General features: G+C 38.5%; 1 protein-coding gene across 1 annotated transcript; it reads right to left on the bottom strand.

Annotated features, from left to right (window-relative positions):
• Positions 1 to 14,032: 14,032 nt before the first annotated feature.
• Positions 14,033 to 22,796, bottom strand: LOC307157339 (tripartite motif-containing protein 16-like). The gene is made up of 6 exons (XM_079869225.1): positions 22,135 to 22,796; positions 21,501 to 21,596; positions 21,181 to 21,414; positions 20,257 to 20,416; positions 20,064 to 20,111; positions 14,033 to 15,069 (listed from the first exon to the last, which is right to left on the bottom strand). Exons 1-6 carry the CDS (start codon positions 22,705 to 22,707, stop codon positions 14,513 to 14,515), a joined length of 1,668 nt encoding a protein of 555 aa, XP_079725351.1. The 5' UTR covers positions 22,708 to 22,796; the 3' UTR covers positions 14,033 to 14,512.
• Between the last annotated feature and the right edge of the window lie 1,655 nt (positions 22,797 to 24,451).

Consider the following 24,451-nt stretch of genomic DNA (forward strand, 5'->3'; position numbering starts at 1 on the left):
GGTGATGACAATTAGAAATCCGGGGATAGTGAGCGAGTGGAGTGAATGTGTCTGGAACTGGTGCTGACAAGGATGTGTCCGTGACACTTACTGCGCAGCTACTGCCGTTAATTTCAGATGGTTACAGTTATTGTTTTCAAAAGCCAGTTTGGCCTGTGAAATACCAGATAAACATATTTTTTTTATGTATACTTTCATTCTTTCTTGTTTGTCACTTAAAGATAAAAAAAATCACAATCAGCCAGTTTGTTTGTAAAAAATCAGTATCAAATCGGCCATGAAAAATCATGATCGGTGCATCACTGCTGGCAGGTTATCAGACATTTCAGACATATCAGTCATGAAAGGACATTTACGAAGATTTGTGCTCATCAGTTATGGTATTTGCATCATTATTTAGCGGCCAAAAAAAAGCATGTGTTAAACCAGACGCTGAGTTTTTTACTGTGCCTGAGTGTGCAAAAGTTCTAATTTTGGGTATAATATGTAGTTATAATAATAATTGTTAAGGTAAGTAATTAATAATTGTTTTGCCACTATGTTAAACCGTTTTTTTTTTTTTTTTCTTTTGTGCACAGGTGCAGCAGCGAATACAGGATTTGGAAGCTGAAGTCAGAAAACTGGAAAGTGAGGTCATGCAGCTGAGAATAGGCCACTCTCTGTACCAGTTTCAGAGATTCTGTGCTTCAGATGAAGACATACGTTTTTACACCAGGTTTCCATCTGAAGAGGTCTTCCAAGCATTCTGGAAGGCTATTAAGCCCTCAGCATCCATGCTGGTCTACTGGTCTAGGGCCCAGAAGAAAGGACAGGGAACTGCTGTGGAAGCTTCTCTCAGTCATCACCGCAACTTGCCACTGATTGATGAGTTTTTTCTTTGTACTCCTGTCGTGTTGCTGCAGGACTGAAGGAGAAAGTGTCGGCTGACGTTTTCAAGGTAAGTGTCTCCACTGTTAGCCGGATCATCATAACTTGGGCTAGTTACCTTTACCTTGTCCTTGGATCATTGCCCATATGGAGAAGCAGAGAGCAAGTGAATACCACCATGCCAGACAAAATTAGGTAGTTTTTTCCAGAGGTGAGGATCATCATTGACTGCACAGAGATAAGATGCCAGAATCCATCTTCACTCACGCTCCAGTCTGAGGTGTTCTCCTCATATAAAAACACCACTACCTTCAAAGGGTTGATTGGTATTACTCCTTACGGAGCAGTTACTTTTGTTTCCAGCCTGTACACAGGTTCCTTCTCCGATCAGGAGTTGACGAAACAGTCAGGGATTCTTGACTTGCTGGAGCCTGGTGATGCTTGTATAGCTGACAAATGATTCACCATTGAGAAGATGCTGGCAGAACAGGGGGGCAAACTCATCATATCACCTTTTAAAACAGCAGCTCAGTTCAGCAAAGAAAATGCAGAGAGAACACAAGCCATATCTCGTCTTTGAATTCTTGTTGAGAGAGCCATCAGAAGAGTGAAGGAGTTTCACATCTGGGACACCACTGTACCCTTAACCTTGTCTGGAACTGTTAACCAGCTGTGGACTAACTGCTGCTTGATGAGAAATTTTCAGTGGCGGCTCGATGTTAAAGGTCACAAAGGGGTATGTCCATCATAGCCTTTTTATTTTAAAGAGTGACATGTAATTAAATGTATTATATCTTAATGTTACACCTCTTGTATTATATTTTTTCACATTGTACTGTTTATTAGGCCATTAGTATCAGCTATGCATTGTTGAAATAAAGTAACAATTATAGTTTCATAAAACATTTATTGAAAATCATATCTCGGTGATATGAAAATATATATCTTATAAAAATATTAAATCATTAGAACAATTACACCATAAATAAAAATTATATACACAATTCCAGACTACCTTATTATTATTATTTGTTTTGTTTTTTTACAGTATTAACAATTTATACAGTGCAGGCCTATTAACACCACCCTGAAGATATTCATCTATGTAAGTATAAAAGTAGGACAGATCCAGATTTTCTCTCATCTGAGCTATCATGACACTGTCCCTCCACACTCTTTCAACTGTCATGTCCTCTTCAGTGTCGGTGATGAAGTCACACCAACTGAGTGCAGTTAAAGCCAGCTGACCAGCTTTCAGTAAGAAAATAAACTATTAAAAACTTCCCCTTACACTGTAAGCTTTATAGTTTCAATACGGTATTGCATCACTTTTGAAAAGTGCAAGTAGGGGTCATGTCATGTTAGGTGTAGAAATACTGAATTTCTAGTGTAAGGGGTTAGTTTTATCATAACATATATACCTTCTGTAACACTGACAAACTTGTTTTATGCAGTGCATGTCTTTTTCATCACATCAGTCAACTAAAGCAGGTTATTTGTTTGTTTTTATATTTGAGTACAAGAACTTGGCATCATTTATAATGTCTTAATTGTCTAAAACATCAAGGTAGGAAGAAAAAAGCTCTTCTTCTTTTATGATTTTTTCAATGTCTTTTCTAAGGAACCTTGAGAGTCTGAGCTGGACCTCATTGTTTCTGGCATATTTTCCCTTTTCCAGATTACTTTCCTTAAATGGGAATGAATTTATGGTTAAAAGGCCTGTGAGAGAAGAGATCATCGCCTCATGATTTTGAGAGCTACGATTTTTCAGGTAGCAATTAACAGTTTCCCCAAATAGAATTCCTGTGATACAATGTGACATCTGCATTATTAAACAACACAGAGGACTGAATAAGCTGATGACAGATGTGGTCAGGCTCATCACTTGTTTCAGAGAGTCAGAGAAATGACTGGTGCATGTGATGAGTTGAGCGGATCCTGGACTCCCTTGGCGAGCCGTTCGTCCAAACGCTTGCTGTTCAACACGGACATTCAGAGGTAAGAAGGTTTGCACCACGAACAGACCTCCTGCCTCATTTACACTTTCACTGACCTTTAGGTCTGTACCTCGGCCTGCTAGATTAGTTGCAACAATGACGTCTCCTGCTTGTAGTTCTTCATCTACAATTTTTGAGTTGTCCATGTTGTTATTTACATAGAGTTTTAGTTTGTGTTTTGAGATGGTGTTTGCAAGGATGCTGTGAAATATTTTGGCACGATGGATTGTTTCACAGATGACGAGAGCTGCTCGTGGACCTCGATAGACTGTAGAAGTCACTTGATGCTGAACAACATTACAGACGGTCCTGATCCACTCGTCTTCTTCAGCTAACACCATGCCTTGCAGCTCATAAAGTTTCCTTCGTCTAAATGGGGGAATCTTACAGGTCTCAATGCCTTCATAGACCTCCTTCAGTATCTCAAGCTCTGTTTGGTCCCCCAAAGTTCCTGTGATCCCATAGATCTGGTTTCTGTATTTCTTAAATAAACCCAAATTTGACATGAAGTTTGCTATTAGAGTCATGTTGGACAGTTTAGTTTGGTGTTTCATCTCCAGGAACTGCTGTAGTCCTTCCACCCATCTCATGTTGTTCTGCACAACACCAGTGGAACTGTAATCCACAGGAGCGACTCCATCTCCATGAAGGACGTATTCATGGCCCAGAGACATTTTTTTGGCTTTCAGAGCATTTCCAATCCAAGTTTGCATCTTTCCATTGATAAGGTCTTGACGGCCTGCGATACAATATTCATGTACTTTTGCTGATTCAGACTGATACCCCCTTTTAATCATTTTACCCAGTGACTTAACCAGTGAGTCTTCCTCATAGTACACTAAACGACACTGTCCACATCCCATGAGAAGTGATATTTCTTTACAATTATTTTTACTTGTGGAACCAATCTCACCCAGTTTCTGTAAATTTCCGTCATGCCCTTCTTGGTAAAGTTTAAAGAAATACTCAGGGAAGTTTTGAACAAACATGGTTAAAAAACCCACAATTTGCACAACACTTGTGTTCAGGCATGAAAACATATATATACACACACACACACACACACACACACACACACAAAAAAATAAAAGAATAAATGTAATGAGTGAGTAGGAACGCGTGAGAGTTAACACGAACAGATCAAATAAGTACAAAATTCTCACTTATTAATAGAATTGAACTATACTCCACAGTGATGAATCCCCCCCCCCCCCCCCACAAAAAAAAGCTGTAAGCTTCATTGGTATAGTAATACCAGTGTTTCTCACTGGATTTTTTGGATCACTGTGGTAAGTGGACCTCTGCCACTCTAGGGGGGTTTGGGGGCATGCTCCCCCGTCAGAAAATTTTGTGCTTTTTAATGTTAAATTCATCAATCTGGTGCAAATTAAACAAAGAAAAATTCAAAACTCTTTTAGTTACAGTGTCTGTCTACATTACTAATACAATAATAGTTATAATATTAATCCCATGATAGTAATGGCCATATATTGTAAAACAAATTCACTGAAAAGATTAAAGATTTTGTACTAATTTCTATACTTGAAAGAGTATATTTCTATACTTCACATTAAAGATGTGATTGGGCTAGCCCAGTGTCAATTAAGAAAAGAACCAATGGGCCGCTGATCTACGTGTTTCATCGGCTGACTTTTTTTTGACCAATGCATTACACACTAATTACGCACTGTAACCCAGCGCCGCCAAATAAGCTAAACTAAACATATGGGCCGCCGATGTACGAGTTTTATGGGCCGTTAAGACAAAAAAAAAAAAAAGTATGAGATGTATCGGCCCAAACAAAAAGCACGTCAGCCCACCGGGAATCTCTCGGTAGTCCCGATGGCATTGCCTGGACGTCACACAAAACAAAATCCTACCTGTAGCCTTTCACCATCCACTTATTTAGCTGCTGTCGCATCAGTTGACATGCCATCTCATTTCCCCTCTTTCTTTTTCTATTTTTAGCCCCCGACAGCTTCTTTGGGTTATCCATCTTTTTCGACGACAACTCACTACTGTTACTCGTTCCTGCTCGCTCAGAGCTCATATTATCCCGCCCACTTTTATGTCAAAATTAAAAATAATGACATTGGCAACATCGCTGTCTGTATCTGACAGTACAGTTAACATAGTAAGCTAACTTACCTCAGGCTTGCTTTCCGACGTGCGGTTCTTTGTTCGGCAGTGAGTCCAGTTGTCAGACTCGCGGTGTAAAAGACTTTGAAAACATTTCTGCCCTAAACGTTACTCTGACTCGTATTGGCTGTCATGTTTCGGCATTAGGAATGATGATTGTTTTTTAAAGCTGCGAAGTTTATGGTAACTTTATAGCGGGTAAATGCTGGCCTCGACCACGACCCCCCCCCCATAAATATTTTCTCATCGGATCTGCACAAATCACGTAGGTGACCCATTTTGGTTTTAAAACGGCGAATTTCGCCGAAAGGTGAGGAGTTTTCATGCCTGTGTGTTGTCTAGTTCTTTTAGAGCATTTGACATGGCCTTTGAAAGTTTTATAGGCATAATTCCTGTGTCCACAGCAATCTGCATAATACTAAGTGGATCGACATCTTTATTTTCTTGCATGATTTCAGACAGAACCACAGAGAAGAGCTGAATGGGCCCTAAAATCTCTCCAGTCTCTAAACGCTTCAGTTGATTGACGACAAACCAAATTTTAGCCAGTATTCCATTGAGCGATTCCATAAGAGGAATCTCACTGCTCAGATACACCACTTCATGACCTTTGTCCAGCATTAAAAAATCCACCTCATCCACTATAACACACTGAAACTTTCTCTTAGGTCTCACATCTTGTCTAAGGACACGCTGTCTCAGGAAATCACCTGCAAAACTGACAGCGGTACCGTAGACCACCTGACATTCATAGCACTTCTTCAGCTCTTTTTCTGTTGATTTGTTGGTGTTGACGTTAACAGTGATACCAAGTTCTGTATAAAATGGCGTCCATTCTTTAGCGTCTCTTTCAGCGAGAATAGGAGAACTGGAGATGATATCAGGGGTTTTTCCCTTCATGACCTGATATGCTGCAAACATTGCCACGATGCACGACTTTCCTTCTCCTGTTAAAACCTGAACGAGCTGACTTGATTTAGAAAGGACAAGAATGCACCAGCTCACCATCTGAGTTACTCGAGGTGTTATTTTCTTCTTGCTCTTCTTTTGCACTGCTTTGCAGATCTTGAACAAAAGTTGCTCTATTCCTGTTAAATGTGGAGCTGTAGAAGCTGATAGACATTTGGACACAGAGGTCACAATATCTTGCACTCGTGCCATAACTTTTTCATTGATATTTCCTTGTTTTTGAATTTCCTCCACAACATCTCTCAGTGTTTTCTCTATTTTATCAGTGTTTTTGATCTCATCAATTTTGGCCTCAACATTATTCACAATCTTACTGTCATTTGCTGTCAAATCTGACACACTTATTTTGTGAATCTCAATTTGATAAAGGATTCTCATCATCCATGTGAGAAAATGTCCATTTCCTCCATTATATTGCTCCACGAGGGCTTTATACAACTTAATAACATCATATTTCTCCCATTGTCCGTTCTTTAGCAGGGAAATCAGTCTTGATAATAGTTCCCTTGATGCCTCCATTTTCAAAACTCTTTCAAAACTTTTCACGATGCAGCATCACTGTCTGTAGTTTAAAGGAATTCACACAGAAATAAAATTAACTAAAAATAAATTAAAATCAAACATTCATAGGACATTCAATATATTAGGATAAATATAATGGTAACACTATACAATAAGGTTCATTAGTTAACTACCTTAGTTAACATGAACTAAGAATGAACAATACTTCTTCAGCCTTTAGTTAATATTAATTTCAACATTTACAGATATGTTATTAAAACTATAGGATGTATTTGTTAACATTAGGTAATGCACTGTGAAATAACATGAACAATGAACAGCTGTATTTTTATTAACTAACATTAACAAAGATTAATAAATACTGTAACAAGTGAATTTCTCATTGTTAGTTCATGTTAGTTTAATGCATTAACTAATGTTAACTAATGAACCTTATTGTAAAGTGTTACCAATATAATAAAAAAACTACAATAATATAAAGTGTAATGTTTTGCTTGTTTAAAAAGTGCAATTAAAGAGTTGTATTCAGACTCTTTCCTCTAAGAGATCATTAATTTAATATAATACTTACACCATTCAAGACCATGTTGTAGAGTTGTTACAGCAAATGTCTTGAGTCATTTGTGAAAAGATTGAAATGAGTTGCATTATATATTGATAAGAAGAGGATGTCTATCCTTCTGTGGAATTTACAGGAATATTAATCGTCTCTAGTTTGTCACATGATTTAAAGGCACATGAGTTGCATGTTACTAATCTGTAGAATCATGCACAGCTGACTGTTAGTCACCTAAACAAAATATCAAATTATCTTGAGCTTTTGGATGCAAAACTTGTACATTACATGAATGCATGTAATGCTAGATTAGGAATGTATACCGTCAGCTTTCTATTTATTGTATATTGTTTAACCTTCTCCGTTTATTCACACACAGACACTGTGACACGTATCGTGATACGTTACCTCAGTGTGTTCTTTCACTTTCAGTGTTGGTAAGTACCTAAAATACCAAACGGTGTTGGTACAATAGATTGCTTGTGTATACAGGTTTCTTTTTGTTTCGGGTGTGGTGTGATGTGGTGACGTGTTCCTTCACCGACTGGTGTGGCTGCCATGATTACCTTGCAAGTTTCATTTACACGTTTTCTTTGTCCGACATTCTTCTTTTATCAGCCTGCATGTTTTTATTAAATAATAATACACTTTTATTAAATAGAACTGTTGGTCTACTGCTGAAACAAGTGTTCAATGAGTTTTAGGACACGTTTACACTACAACGATGTACTAAATACGGAAGTTTCATGTGCAACTATGTCAAAATGATCCCCGTTTACATTAAGAACTTGACATATATGATGATGTATACCTATTTAATAAGGTTTGGGGGAAAAAACGCCCCTTGCAATCAATTTATAGGGGGAAATATCACCACGACCATGGGCACGACAGGTGCTGTTTGAATGGGCAGGATGATGCTTCTGTGCTCCAATGCATGGCGTGAGATGCGTGGCCCACTAGCTGCGTTTACATGAGCCCCTTTTGTTTGATTTAAGAATAATTCCAAATTGATGACTTGTGATTAATCAGTATCTAAGAGCAGCATCTATGAAATATGGATTGTGTTTTAAGCATTTGAATTGTCACCTGTTATGCATACGAAATTAGGAAACGCGAATGTAAACTGTGTATTGAGTCGCGTTTCAAACTCATTGATCAATATGCTTGCGTAGGAGTCAGTGAAATGTGCGCTGGTTTCTCTCCATGTTCTGCGCTGGTGTGCGAGTCTCATCGACAATAAACGCAAGCTCTTATCAGCCCTATCCACTGCATTTACATTGTTATTAATAGTGGATACTTTCATGCGCTTCCATGTCCAAGTGTCTGCTATCAGACCCGTTGAAGTGCAGTTTCTCTTCATGTGTGCTATGTGTGTTAACCCTATAGCCTACCTTACATACAGTTAGGGTGATACATGACTTACAATGTTAGATTGTCCACACACCTCTTGTTTCATTTGGTCACACCACAAGGTGTCACTGTGGCCTCAAAGCTTCAGCACTGCCACTCTGAGCTCGATTGCTGATGTCTGAGGTACAAACACGCCCCCCTCATTAGCATACGGACAAAAAAATTTAGAAATAAATAAATGTGAAAATAAATAAATGTAGACATAAAAACATATATACATAAATAAATTTGGAAATAAATAAATGTATAAATAAAAAAATAAAGTGTGAAAAAATACAATTATACATAAATAAGGAAATAAAAGTATAAATACTCATTTATTTGTACTTTTTTACATTTCTTTGTATATTTATTTATGTATTTTTGCTTTTTTACATTTCTTCGTATATTTATTTATGTATTTATTTATTTATTTATAATAAAGTCAGCTTTGGCATTCCATACATTCGCAGTGCACACGGCTTTCTCATCTTACACATCACACACTCCACTGTTATGGTGGCCATTTCAGTAGATTTACTCACTAACATTGTTGTGGAAACACATTAAGCATGGAAACTAACATATGGTACTAGTATCGTGCTACAGCACACATCCTATCAGCTGCAGTTCTGGCGCCTCAGTCCCAATACTGTAAAACTCGACGTACATTCACATCACATGTTAATGCAATGCAGCGGTAGAGTTACACTCACAGGACACTGCACTTATTCGCAATCACAAAAGTTCATTATTTGCTCGTGCTTTAAAGCTCTGCCAGGTAAACATTTCATTGACGTTCTGTTCTCACATGATGCACTTTTTATGAGCGCGTACGCTCGAAGCACGCGCGCACTGTCAAACAGCGCCAAACTGGATTTTTGTTGGGTCAGACCCATCTGCTAGCGATGGAAAAATATGCACAAAATAATCCACTTTTAAATTTTAATTTATCATCAGATGGACAGATAATTTCTCAGGGGAGGCAGGGCTTATCCTAGGGGAGGCACTGCCTCCCCCAGCCTCCCCCTAGACACGCCCCTGGGGACAAAGTTTAAAATGAATCACTAAATGAGTAATTTATGTATTTTCTTTCTCTATTTACTAGGCAATGGTCCTGGCAGTTATTGCTGAGCACTCACTACCTCAGACAATGGCACCTGTGTTGGTGGAGTTAAGCCAGTGTCTAGCTGCAGACAAGGCAGCCCTTAGCCAAATTAAAGTGTCCCACACTGCAGCTTCTTACAAAATGGTGTATGGTATGGGTCATACATTTGCAGAGAAAACATACTCCAACTTACGACGATAAATGTGGATGAGAGTACCTCCAGTAGTAATAAGAAGGTCCTTTCTATGCTCGTCAGCTACTTCAACGAAGAGCTGAATGATGTTGTGGTTGAACACCTGGGCTCCCTTGAAGTTGCAAAAGTCAATTCAGCAAGTTTGGAGAGGTTGATGTGTGACTTTTTTCAGAAAAAGAACATTCCTTGGTCGAACCTAATCAGCATAATGCTAGACTCATGCAATGTGATGCGCGGGAGCAAATCCGTGCTGGAGACAAGGATCCGAGAGAGGCATTGTCCCACTCTGCTTGACGTGGATGGTAACTCTTGCCATCACGTCTACAACGCTGCAAAAAGATTTGCAGAAAATTTGGAAAACTACTTGGAGCAGCTCTTTGCAGACATCCACACAGACCATCAATGGGCATCAGATCAGGAATCTGAACATGCATTACATTTTCTAACTAGTTTATTAACTTTTTTCAGCTAGTTGTGTAAGATATGTTATGTCTTTACTTGCAGTTGGCCTACCTGAAAGAAATAGCAGAGTTCCTGGACAGAACTGCCACCAATCCCCAGCGATTTATCTCCCATCGCTGGTTGTCAACTTATGATGTAGGGATCAACACTAAAAGAGTGTTACCTGTGTTCAAAGTGCTCTACTTTGGATTTATGGGAAAGCAGGACCAAGAACTGTACAACGAAATTTTACAGGACCTGTACTGAGATCATGGTGTGAGTGACAAGGCCCAGCGAAGGATTGAATTTATTCACCATGATCTCTGCAAGAAGGGTATGTATGTGTATGTATATATTGTAACTGATTGTTATTTGGTCAAGAAGGAACTAAAATCCTACTATTGAATCTTAGTATTCAATAGTAAACATGCTGTATGTGTCTGTCTATGTGTGAGAGAGAGATTAATAAAATGTGTGTTGTACATCTTTTCCTACTGTTTTATGGTTATGGTTATGATTTAGCAAGAATTTATGAAGTAAATTATATACGAAAATTCAGATAAATTGCCTTATGTGCTTAAAGTATAAGTTGCAGGTTAAATTTTTCACGAAGTAATGCAATGTGTTTATTAAACGTAAAGATAAGAACCGCCCACCATTGTTTTTTATACCAAAATGCTGATATAATATGAAAAGTTGGCACTTTTAATAGTGGTTTTAACCGCTCCCGCTCCCTTCCACTAGATGGGGCGTGACATCATAAGAGGAACTCACTAGTAGAGTTACCAGCATAGTCAATAGTACTCTAGCAGCTATATTAAACTACTAAACGCGTTCACCTCACGACAGCACATACTCTCCACTGCTGATTCAATTGGGTGGCATAGCCCACACAAACACAGTGATGAGGACATCGATCTCTCTTTTTCTTTTCTGACAATAAACATCGCTAATTAAATCGTGAGAAATTGATAACGCGTGGATTGAGGAAGGGTATTAAATGACGTTTGAGGCGTCGCTGAGACTAGCGATTGATGCCTGTGCAGTGTGTGCATCTCTACAGCTCTGATTTGGACTGACTTACTGTAAGTAAATAATGTCTTCAGTCGTTGTCCCTCCTTGCTATTCTACATGACGGCAATATTTTGAAAAGACTTGCTTGTTCTGTTATATTATCCGGGTTAAGTTTGCACCAGGCTAGACTACCTCTAACGTAGCTAATGTTACTCACCAGGACACCTGGCCAACCCTCCATTCTCCTTACACCAAGCATTAATAACTCTATAAGTGCCATGGCTCCCCTCTCTCACACCTGACCAGTTAAAAATTGTAGGGCTGTGGTCCATAAAGAATTTGATGGTTTCCCACATCCTCAGTCGTTCTCCAAATAGCCATAATACAGTGGGAATCTAGCAGAGTATGGGTTGCGAGTTCCTCTTGTGACATCATCACCAGTTACTGAAAAAACACGCTACCTTTGAAGAAACCCCAATAAATGTTATTTTAACGCATTTTAAGACAGAAATAATTAAATATATACATATAGAGCACTTTAATTTACACATTAATTGGCTGTGGTGGTTAACCTGCAACTTACACTTTACAGGCCTTAAATGCTTGAACACTGCTAAATGCTGCTTGCAGCTTTAATGTATATTGTATATTGTATCTTGTTTTTGTTTTTTTTTAAGGAATGACTGATTTGGGGAAGAAAAGGAAGGCCCGAATTGTAAAGAAGATTTGGGTGGAAAACCAAAAAGTGGACCTTAATCTTTAGCGTGTACCTTGGTGTCCTCCCAATTTTGAAGGAATATGTGATGGTCTTTCAAGTGAGTATTTTTCTCTGTGTACAACTGTAACTTAACATAGAAGTAAGATGATTCTGATCTCTATTGAAAAACAGCAGCAATTTCAGTCAGTTCTAAAAATGCGATTTTTATGTTCATTGAAGGGAAGTAAAACCTTGGTTCACAAGCTTCATGACAAGCAACTTTAAGTGTTCATCAACTTTCTTGCCTGCTTCATCAAGCCCGAGCATCTGAAGATGTCGCCAAACAAATTGCTAGAATTGGACTTATAACACACTTCACTCACAGTTTTACGTTGGGAAAGTCACAGAAGACCTAATTGCAGCCCATCCAAAGCATCCGGTTAGTATTTTAAATAAAGTTTACTACTACTTTTAATTTTCTTTCCATTTTATCATTAGCGGTTCAGAACAGCAGCATATCTTAGGTCATGCCTCCACCACTGGTTAAAAAAATGCAACAGCATAGTCACGAAAATACAGCATTTGGGACATGTATTGTAATTACTATTTCCGTTTGATTGACTGATTTGTACATTTATATGTAGATTGATAAGAGTATTTAACATCTTGTACATTTAAAATGTACAAAAGTAAAAATTTGGGAATTTTTCTATTCTGATTTTACAGTCCTGCATGATGCCACATTAAATGTTACATAAACAGTGAAGTATATGATCAAACATTATCTGATTTGATGATGGTTAGTAGGGATGGGCCTGATTAATCGACGATCGATAATTGATCATTAAGAATTTCATCGATCACGTTAATTTGTATTTTTTTATTATTATTTTGGAACAAACGAGGGTCTCTGTTTAAGAATGCTGATTATTTCTCATTATTGAGAAACTTGCCATTGTGCTGCAGCCATGAAACCAGAGTTTGAATTCAGAATAAATATATATATTTTTTGTATGTTGCAGATAATCATGGATTTTATTGGGAAGGTGACTAAGGCATACACAGCTTGTGGCAAGTATATGCAGAAAAAACTACCTCTCGAGAGTAAGACCCTACAGGCCTTGTCCTCCATTGATCCTGTGGTGAGGGGCCATTCCCAGGCTGTTACTCAGCTGAAGGAGTTGGCTGGGTTCATGAAACATGTAGTGCCCCTAGAGAGTGACATCACCCAGGAAATCATAAGGTACAATGTGGACCCCAACCTGGCCAAGTACGAAGATGACATTGTGAAGTGGTGGGCCCATGTCATGAGTTTGGGGAAGTATCCAGCTCTTAGCCAGGTTATCAGAGGTGCCCTCTCCATCTTCCATGGGCCACTGGTAGAGTCCTCCTTTAGCCTCATGGGAGATGTGATTGATGCTAAAAGAGCTAACATGAAGATCTCCACATTTGATGCGGTGCAGACGGTGAAATATGTGCTGAGGTCTAGGGGCAAGACTGGCATTAGCATGTTCAGATGAGATGACATCAACATGGGGCCAGTTGATAAAGCTCTCTGCCAAAACATAAGGACTGCAGGGAGAAGGGACAAGACCGACAGAGAGAAGAGGATGGAGGCAAAGCAGAAGAGGCAGGCAGAGTATGGCTGCAGTGCTACTTCTGAATGTGCCGAGAAGGCCAAGACCACTGCTCTGGTCAAAGAGAGGCAGACACGTCTCAAACATGTTAAGAAAATGATAGAAAGCCTTGGATACGTTGCAGGAGGTGGCCAGGAAGAAGAGGAAGGAGTAAAGCAAGAAGAAGTGCTAGATTGTTCAATAAGAGTTTGATTCAGAATAAAAATGAAATTACGTATTCCAAATTAGTGTCGGTGTGTTTTGATTTTCAGAATTTCATTTTACTTTATGTGCCTATAGGGGTGGGCCGGGGATGGCAGGGGTTGGTGGCAGTGTATGTATCTGGGTATTTTGCCGCGGGGCGAGGGCTTCAATTACCTCTCTCTTTTTTGACCATACACGTGTTTGCATCCCTGCTTTATGCTAATCTGTAGAATCATGCACAGCTGACTGTTAGTCAACTAAACAAATTATTTTGAGCTTTTGGATGCAAAACTTATACATTACATGAAGGAATGTATACCGTCAGCTTTCTATTTATTATATATTGTTTAACCTTCTCAGTTTATTCACACACAGACACTGTGACACGTATTGTGATGACGTTACCTCAGTGTGTTCTTTCACTTTCAGTGTTGGTAAGTACCTAAAATACCAAATGGTGTTGGTACAATAGATTGCTTGTGTAAACAAGTGTGCGATAATTTCAGTTGAAATGTACGTTTGATAGTAATAATAAAAATGATTTATGTGACACGACAATAAGAACTGAATGACTGATTTCCATCAACACAAATATAGTTTGAGAAAAGCACAGATACACACCATCACTCATCATTACTCACAAACACACACTGATCTGACTTTCTATATGAGGATTCATTACACACATTTATTCTGTCATGTTATTTCACTGACAGAAGTTCAGCTGAAGTATTAATGTAATGAAGAGAAAATAAGAGACTCTATAACATCTCACTGTTACTGATTTATCATGCAGCTCAAAGCATTATGGGTAGAATCTCTCTACAGTCTGTTGTATTACAAAGTGATAACAATCCAGAATAAACCCTAAACCCAGGATAGAGTGTGTGAGTGAATGTGGTCTGGACTGTGTGTATGAGGCTCAGTGTGTCAGAGACGCTGTAGAAGGACAGAATTCCTGCACTGTGATCCACATACACTCCTATTCTCCTGCTGATGGGCTTTACAGGGAGTTTAGTCTCTCTGTTATTGTGTCTGAATGAGTAACTGGAGGAAGAGCAGATCAAACTCCAGGACTGATTATTAGATCCAAATCCACACTCATAACCCCCTCCCTTCCTGCTGATGCTCTTATATGACACTGACATACACACATATTCTCCACTCCACTCAATCTCCCAGTAACAGCGTCCACACACACTCTCTCTACACAACACCTGCTCATAATGATCAAATCTGTCTGGATGATCAGGATACGGCTGGACTGTGCCAGTGTTAGTGATCTCTCTGTTCTCCTCAGACAGACGGAGGAGTTTATTCACTGTGTTCAGATCCAGAGTGAGCTGATGGGAATCTGATGGAGAGAAAACACATCAGAATCAGGAATTATGATTATTTTATTTAGATATCCTGTTTTTGGAGAATATATTGAATCCTCATTTTAATTCTGTCCTGTTTTACATCCATGTACATGTTTATAAAAGCCAGTAAATACATTAAGTTAATAAACATTTATATTTTAGCTGACAAAGGCAAATAGCTAAAACGTTTGTACTTTTTGTTTTATCTCCTGCTTGAACCTAATAAATGTATTTTTAAAGTGCATTTTTCATTTTCATATTTTAAATAACTGAAATTCAAGATGAAAAACACCTCCACACATTCCACATTTTAAAATATATTCAAATAGAAAATGTTTCTTTAAAATCATAGGGATATTTCACAATAATTCTGTTTTTACTTTTATTTTGGATCAAATAAATCCAGCCTTTTGAGCAGAAGAGACTTTTGAAAACAATAAAACCTTTGTTATGACGCTATACGGAGAAATGAATGCTGTATATGTGTATGTGTTTCAGATTTCATTGAATCCACCAGGGAAGATGACACCCCGGTTCACGCTGCCAGTCTCCTCACGTCACCCTGTTTAAACCCGCATCTCCTCATTGTCGCCAAATCACCGACAGTAAAAGCACACAGAACCCATTATAATCAGTGACTCTGTCTACACTGGATGTGCTACGTTCTATTTCTGACGCACTCAATTGCACTACGGACAAATGCATTTGGAATGTTCATGTTGTGTAGAATGTTGTTAGAATGTTGTTAGAATGTTGCAGACCATTTTTGTAGTTGTTAGAACACCCCCTTTGAAAACATTGCTCCCCCCAATATTCTCCATTGAGAAACGCACATGTACATGATCAACTCTAAATCTCTTCTGTCATGTTTTCTTTCGCCTTCTACAGGAAGAACATGAACACACTCAGTGAGTTTCTCTGCTTGTTTTCTTATGCCTGGCTCACACTACAGGACTTTTCAAGCCGATTTATGCCTGATTTTCCCCTCCCGCAAATCGGAGACAAAATCTTGTTGAGGACCTCGATCGGTTACGATGTTCGGCGCAGAATATGTGTATATCAATAATCTGTTTAATGTGAGGCGTTCACAGGTCGAATCTTGCACCTCCCGATCTGCTCTCACACAAATCGGGTTCGGCCCGATCATATCAAACATGTTTGATATTTAGGATTTTAAATCCAGATGACCAAGACTGTGATTACATCAGTACTGTCACAATAGCCGGTAACACTTTATTTTGATAGTCCGTTTGTTGAGACTTTACTAGTTATTAGTAGCCATTCAGTAGCTTGTCAATCAGTTAACATTCAACAACACTGTTTCAACTGACAAGTAACATACGTTCAACTGACTGCCTATAGACTATAAGGTACAATTCAAGTGTTAATCTACAGATTTAAAAAAAAGTGCCTGTTGACTGTCAAAATTATTTTGCAACAGGTTATTAACCAATTGTCGATTGAGTAGATCGAACAGAAAACTTTCTGTAGATTGAGTACCAACAACTCAAGATCAATCTGTCAGTTAAAAGTCAACAGTCATGTCAGCATATGAAGTATATGATACTGTATATCCTACTCAAGGGGTCTGATGTGCATCAAATTAATTATTTATTTTAGCTGATTTAAAACTGTTTTTAAAAATGTTTTAACCATTTGTAGATAATCTGTTGATAGTCAACTAAAGATTACATGTAGTTGCTTATTTGTTGCTTGTCAACAAAGAAATTGTTTATGATCAGTAGACTATTAATAGACATTCTCAACTAAGCGTTAGTAGATATATTTTAGGACTATCTAATTAAAGTGAAAAAGAGTTTATATCAGTAGAAAGTCTATAACCTATAAACAGATTAATATATTGTTTATGATCAGTTGACTATTAATAGACATTATCCACTAAGTGTTAGTAGATATATTTTAGGACTATCTAATTAAAGTGAAAGACAGTTGATATCAGTAGAAAGTCTATAACCTATCAACAGATTGCATACCTAACCTGACTGAAGTAGAACAAACACTATGGCCAGCACATCAGAGAAAAAAAAAAAATCACTTTTATTAAATAAAAAAATAAATAATAATAATACAACCCATTATTTACTAGGATATCACGATCACATCTGAACCATCTGATTATGTGAAAAAAATTATATTAAGCATTCCAAATGAGAAAACTCTCAATAGTCTACATCATTTCAAATGCCCGAGGCCAAGATCAAAAGTTATAAACAACAAATAACAATAATTATTAATTAATACATTTAGCCTTTCATGACAGTAAGTTTTACAGAAAATCGCATTTATTAAATGCAGTTTAACGTTATAACAGTTACTCATTTAAGAAATAATCTCTATTCCTGCTGCAATCTTGCTTCGGAGGATTAACAGACAAGACTATAGTTTAAACCCTTAACAATACCTTCTTTAATCGTTTAACCATTTTGAAACATTTAGTTTATTTAACGTTACTGTGAGACACAAAAGGCGTTTTCTCCTATAGAACCATAATACACCAAAACACAATATAAATTAACAAAATACATAATTTTTATAAGCTAACGTAACGTTAGATGTAATCCAAATCTTTATAATCCATACGCAAGCAAGAAACAGATCCAAATTCAGCCCTTCATCCACATCCAGCGATCTCCATCTCCATTCTCAGCAGCGACCGTAAATGTCAAATCCCGCGCTCGTGATGAATTTAAATAAAAAAATTGCGCCCTCAAGAAGCGTTACAACATGTTTTACGGCAGTGATATCAAACGCTCATTGGCTCTCGCCTGCTTCGTCACAGATTGCAGCATGCCGTGTTTCAGTTGAAACAACATTGAAATGCAGAAGCGCGCGCGCGCCGTCTTCACGCAGAGGGAAGCTGGGTTAACATTTTCATGGATTAATAAGTTAAATTCTGCTCTGTCCCTTATACAAAACTATTATATACTGCCAGAGAGGACTGCAACACATCGTCATTTGAGCGACTTTTGGTACCGATTTACATTTTTGCAATAAATTATTATGATTACACATCTGTTGTTTTTCTTCATAATTTTAGCCTGCATAGTTTTAAGAAATGGTTATGGGTAGGTTTAGGGGCAGGAGTAGGATTAATGTTAGTGGCTCAAAATATATTTTAATGCTATTAATAACACTGGCATTTCCCTACACATCTCTGTCCATAAAGTGTTTTATTCTTTTTATATTCTGTATAAAATGAGTAATTTATATTTAGGTTTGGGAGTAGGGTTAAGGGAACTTACATTTATCTAACAGTATGGGAAATGATACAGATATCTTTATGATTCGTAAACGTTTTGTAGCTGTGAATTCGTAATAATTCTACGTTGCAGACATGTCTGTATCATACGTTTCAGCATCTATCCAAACGTACAAAAAAATATGCTTTCAATCTGTTGATAGGTTATAGACTTTCTACTGATATAAACTGTTTTTCACTTTAATTAGATAGTCCTAAAAGATATCTACCAACACTTAGTGGATAATGTCTATTAATAGTCTACTGATCATAAACAATTTATTTGTTGACATGCAACAGATCTAATCTTTAGTTGACTATCAACAGATTATCTACAAATGGTTAAAACATTTTTAAAAACAGTTTTAAATCAGCTAAAATAATCATTAATTTGATGCACATGAGACCCCTTGAGTAGGATATACAGTATCATATACTTCATATGCTGACATGACTGTTGACATTTAACTGACAGATTGATCTTGAGTTGTTGGTACTCAATCTACAGAAAGTTAGTTGACAATTGAAAGTTAGTCGCCAATTGGTTAATAACCTGTTGCAAAATAACATTGACAGTCAACAGGCACTTTTTCGTAAAATCTGTAGATTAACACTTGAATTGTACCTTATAGTCTATAGGCAGTCAGTTGAACGTATGTTACTTGTCAGTTGAAACAGTGTTGTTGAATGTCAACTGATACACTGTTGACAAGCTACTGAATGGCTACTAATAACTAGTAAAGTCTCAACAAACGGACTATCAAAATAAAGTGTTACCCAATAGCCAATAAGAAACAAGTAGGGCTGTGGTGAGGGAATTTCCCTTAAGTTAGTTTTGAGTGACTTAACAGCGCGATATGCAGAATTATCGCCATTTATTTATTTATTGCTATAAAGGAAGTGTTACGCTGTGGTCAGCAGGCATGAAAACGAGTACATGTTCAGTAATGAAAGTGAAACTAAACAAAACGAAACAGAAGATAATAGCAAAATAAGGGTCCACATAATAACAGAATAGAAACCTGACAACCTTGGGCCATTGTTATATAACAGTTAGTTCCAAACCTCGAATCTCACTTTACGAGAGGCTTTCTGCTGATATTTCATCAGTATCGACATTGCTCATCTTTGCGCATTTTAGACAGGCTGTCACTCAGTCCAGTTACATTGTTACACCTCTAGGTGTTGGCAAGGGACTGTCTTTAAATGAGTCATTAAACCATTCATTCAACGAAAATGTAAAAAAAAAATAAAAAAAAAAAACATGGATTCATTCAAAGATGTAATGAAACAAGGTGTTAATTATTTTAATGTTTAATTTGAACTTTGAGTTCCAGTTTACAAGGCTCAGCTGATCAGAGTGAAGTGAGTCACTTCATAGAGATCAAAGGCATTGATTCATTGAATTGACCAGCGCTGACGCCATTCATTGAAAACATCCTTAAATGTTAAAAGGATAATTTTTTTAAGATTTTGCTTTCCTTGGACACTGCAACCTTTTTACGAATATGACGATATTTTCGGCTCTGCTTTTCAGCTTCTGATCTGCTGTGTGAGGCACTTCCTCTGGCACGAGAATCTTAATAACATTGTGTAGTGTGTGAGATGCGCCGCGATGTTCAAATCTTGTAGCGTGAGCAAAATCTGAAAGTGTGTGCTGCAACCAGATTTCACAATCGGTTAGGATTTTAAAACTCCTGTAGTGTGAGACAGGCATTATTGACTTACATTGTAGGAAGTCGTTCCTGGTCATGGGAACAATGCTGGTGAAAGTGACTGTGGAACAGAGATGAAGAGTGTGATTATCATGTCAAGAGAAATTGATCCCTGCATCCGTTCCTAAGACATTTCTAATATGATCTTCTACATGATATGAGATGATGGAGGATCATTTCTGAGAGCAGAATCTCCAGGACTTTACCTCTGTCAGAGATCTTCTTCATCTCCTCTTTGCAGAAATCCTCCAGTTTGTCTTTCAGCTGACGGACAGATTCTCTCACGCCATCAAAAGAGGAGAGAGAACTGAAGGGATTGTCATTTACGTCTGTAGATTCAGGAGGAGCTGAGAGAGACTGGAAACTCTACAGAAAACAGAAATCAAAGCTCATCACCTCCACACTTCATCAATAACCTGCACTACTGTCAGATTTGTGCGGCTCTTGTTGATCTTTAGTAATTCTCCTCAATCCAGCACTTTCACAGCATCAGCTTCATTCTTCTCATATTCATTACATCCTGTTCGAGCTATAAGTTCTTGTTTTTGACACTATATGTGAACTTTTCTGGAAAACTCTTGGATGATCAAACAACTGGCAATAACATAAATGTAACATATCAACATAAATGTAACAGATCAAGTCCATCAATGGAGTCACATGGCAGGTTTGAGTAGATTTGATCAGGAAAAGCAGTTCAAAGGCACTTTCACAGCATCAGATATAATATACAGCCAATATATACAGCTAATATACAGCCTCGCTTCCTGTTTGAGGACTTCACTGCCAAATTCATTGATCTGTTACCAGCAAAAAAATATGAAAATTATTATAAAAGGAGTATCTGATTTTGGTAAACATTACCCAAAATTTGTAGTATAAGTCAAAGAATGTCAAAAGAAAGTAAAGAGATGATGGGAAATCTAGCTGTGTGAAACTGGCACCTTCAAGATGGATTTTACATTGTTGTTTCCTAAGAGATTGAGACTGAGTCTGACTGATGATGATATAATAACTGAACACACAGATCAACACTTCAAGTCAACGGCTCATTCTGCTCTCATGAAATGTTTCTCTGTGAGTCTCGTGATCAAGTCCACTATGATCCTGTTCTTCTAGATCTCTGTTACCTGCAGGAAATGGATGTGATCCTGTGTGTGTGAAAGCTGCTCTAGCTCAGCGTCTCTCCTCCTCAGATCATTGATCTCCTGCTCCAGTCGCTCCAGTCGTCCTTCAGCTCGACTCACTGCAGTCTTTTCCTGATCTCTGATCCGCTGTGTCGCCTCAGAGCGGCTTCTCTCAATGGAGCGGATGAACTTAGTGAAGATCCTCTCACTGTCCTCCACTGCTGTCTGTGCAGAGCGCTGTTAGGACACACATCACAATCACACAGTGAGTTCAGTGAGTCCTGACTGAGACTTCTCAAACTTCTCTTCTTCCCCAGACTCACCTTATGAGACGCCACAGCCTCTCTCAGCTGCTGAATATCTTTCTCTCTCTGCTGGATCCTCTGCTGGAACGACCTCTGCGTCTCCTTCAGCTGGTGCTAAAGGACCAACCAGTGACAGGAGAAACATCACATTAATCATCAGGTAAACAGATATGAATCCAATATCTGTGAAGTGGTGAGACTGAGGGGTTAAAGATCTTACATGGTAAGTGAAAAAAGTGAAGTGAAGTGGCATGTGAAGGCCAAGTTTGGTAACCCATACTCTGAATTTGTCCTCTGCATTTAACCCATCCAAGTTAGTGCATACACATTAGGAGCAGTGAGTAGTGAACACGGTAGCAGTGGCCAGCCATTCTCTGTGGAAGCGATTGGGGCCTCAGTTATTTCCTGCCGGCACTGGAATCAAACCCCCAAACTTCAGATTATCAGTCTGACTCTCTAAACATTAATCCCCGACTGCCCACCTTTCAGGTTATTATAAAGTTATTATAGCTTCAATCATAAGTGCCAGCATTTCTTCATCAGTGCCTAGTTTTTTATGATAGACATTAAATGCTGTAAATGTATTCTAGTAGACCCGTAAACAACATTATGAACCTGTAAATAAGCATAATGGGACTCTTTAAGTTCATACCTGTTTCTTTGTCCTCTGAGCTGCAGCTGATACAGTGTCGTGGTTTTTATGTTCATCCATCATACATAACACACATATACACTTCTGATCAGTGCGGCAGAAAACATCGAGGAGCTTGTCGTGTTTCTGGCAGATCATCTCCTGCAGTCGTCCAGTGGCATCTGTCAGATTGTGTCTCTTTCTTTTAAAGAAACTCTCATGTTGTTCAAGGTGATTCAGACAGTAAGAGTTCAGACACCACAGACAGGACTTGACGGCTTTGCGTTTTCTTCCATTACAGACGTCACACTGCACATCTCCAGCTCCAGCGTAACAGTCAGCAGGAAGTTTACGTTTCTTCAGTTTCTCCAGCACTTCAGCCAGAATGGTGTTTTTAGCTAAAGCAGGTCTTGGACTGAAGGTCTGTCTGCACTGAGGGCAGCTGTAGACTCTCATCTGATCCTCCTGATCCCAGCAGTCTGTAATACAGCTCTTACAGAAACTGTGTCCACAGGGAATGGTCACTGGATCCTTCAGGAGATCCAGACACACTGAACACAGGAACTCATCCTGAGTAATTCTGGCTTCGGCCATTTTTACTGCAAAAATACAGAGATACAAACACACAACAGCTCAACTACACTTCAGTTTCAGTTTCCCTGAACTCACGTGTTTCCTGTTTCCTGGTTCTGTGTTTGAGTGTCGTGTGCTAAACAGGCATGTCTGTGACGAGGCATGATGGTAATACATCATGTATTACCTGTACAAGAAATTATGTCTCAGTCACAATAGCACTTCAGTGCACTGGTGTTTATTGACAGACTGAATTTGGTCTACATTAGGTAACCGCTGAGCAAAATACACACCATCATATCGATGCATGTATATATGTATATATCAGTGGGGATTTCTTTAAGACTGCAAGGTAAGCTCGGCTTCCCCTATAATGTCAAAAAATGAATGGTCAAATATGTACTATTGTGTTCATATTTTATTGACTAAAAATGCGTTAGAAAGCGTTCATCTCAAAGACGAGTTCGTTCAGAATCAGTTACATATAGCAGGTCGGCTGACTCGATTTCCTTCTCATTCCCGTAGCGTCACAGTGCATTTCCCTGTTGAAGCCCAGCGTCCATTGACATCAATGGGGCTTCTTTGAACAGTTTTTTTCAGTGCTTCGAAACTAGACGGTCATTGGATAAATGCTGCGATTATGTCCCGCTCTCAGACGCTCAGTGTCTCTGAGGGTGAATGAGGAGTGGGCTGGCCTTGTGCTCATTTTGGCCAGCTGAAGGGTAAGCAGTAAAACTGACGATGTATCCTAATATCATGGCCTAGGAAGTCAGCCAGCTGATCGAGCTCAGTGTTGTTCAAATTGAGAATTTCCTCAGCTTTGTGGAAGAGAGAGTTTGAGGATTATTAGCTTTGCGTGCACCTGCAAATTCACGGATGCAGTCAGAGCCTCTGAAAAAGATCATTGCAGACGAACATGCGAAGAGAAAAGGGTTCTCATTCAGTTCTCCACACCTACTCTTGTTTTTATTAGCAGGCTGATTGACTCTTGCATTGAAGGAGTAACAAGTGCTGGAACCTTTCTCTCTTTTGCCTCTGATCTTTATACGCTTAAAGTATTGACACAATTTATTTTCCAACTCTGTGAAGGCCATGCTACCATCTATGAGCTGATATCTGATTGGTTGCTGGAGGCGTATGCAGAGACATATGTGACACTTTCTCGTCTACGATTAAAAGGCATAATCTGAATATGTGTAACCTTGGCCAAATTTGACCAATGCCGAGATGATGCTGACAAGAGTTTGCTGTGAATTTTCTCTTGCTCATCAAGATACACATGAAAACGTTTAACATCTTCAGTGAACGGGAGCAAATGTGGGCAGTTCCACTTGTGTTCCTCCAGTGTTTGCTGGGCTGTTGATGAAATGTACTCGAGTTTGATACAGCTGTTGGAAGCTGTTTGCAACTTTTGCTGTTGCTTTGTCTCCATTAATGGTAGAATGGCTCTCAGTAAGCTTGATTTTGTTCAGACTATGTCCAAGTTTCACAGCAACACTAGCCTTTCATATACATTGGTCTCTTCATTGTAACTAGCTTTTATTTTAACTGCATTAACCCCCTGGGGTCGGCGGTATCGCCGGCGATACCAGCTCGCGTTTTTCCTTATCGGTGCAATAGAGACTCTAAATACTCTGTTGACTTTGATCTTCCATACATGTTTCATCCATCAATTGATCCTGTTAAGTGTGTATTATTTTTGTGTATACTAACAATAAAAGCAAAGTGTTGTGCTTTTTGCCAAATAAAGAAAAATAAACATGAT

This window comes from Squalius cephalus (assembly GCF_949319135.1).
Source record: "Squalius cephalus genome assembly, chromosome: 4".
Lineage (NCBI taxonomy): Eukaryota > Metazoa > Chordata > Actinopteri > Cypriniformes > Leuciscidae > Squalius > Squalius cephalus.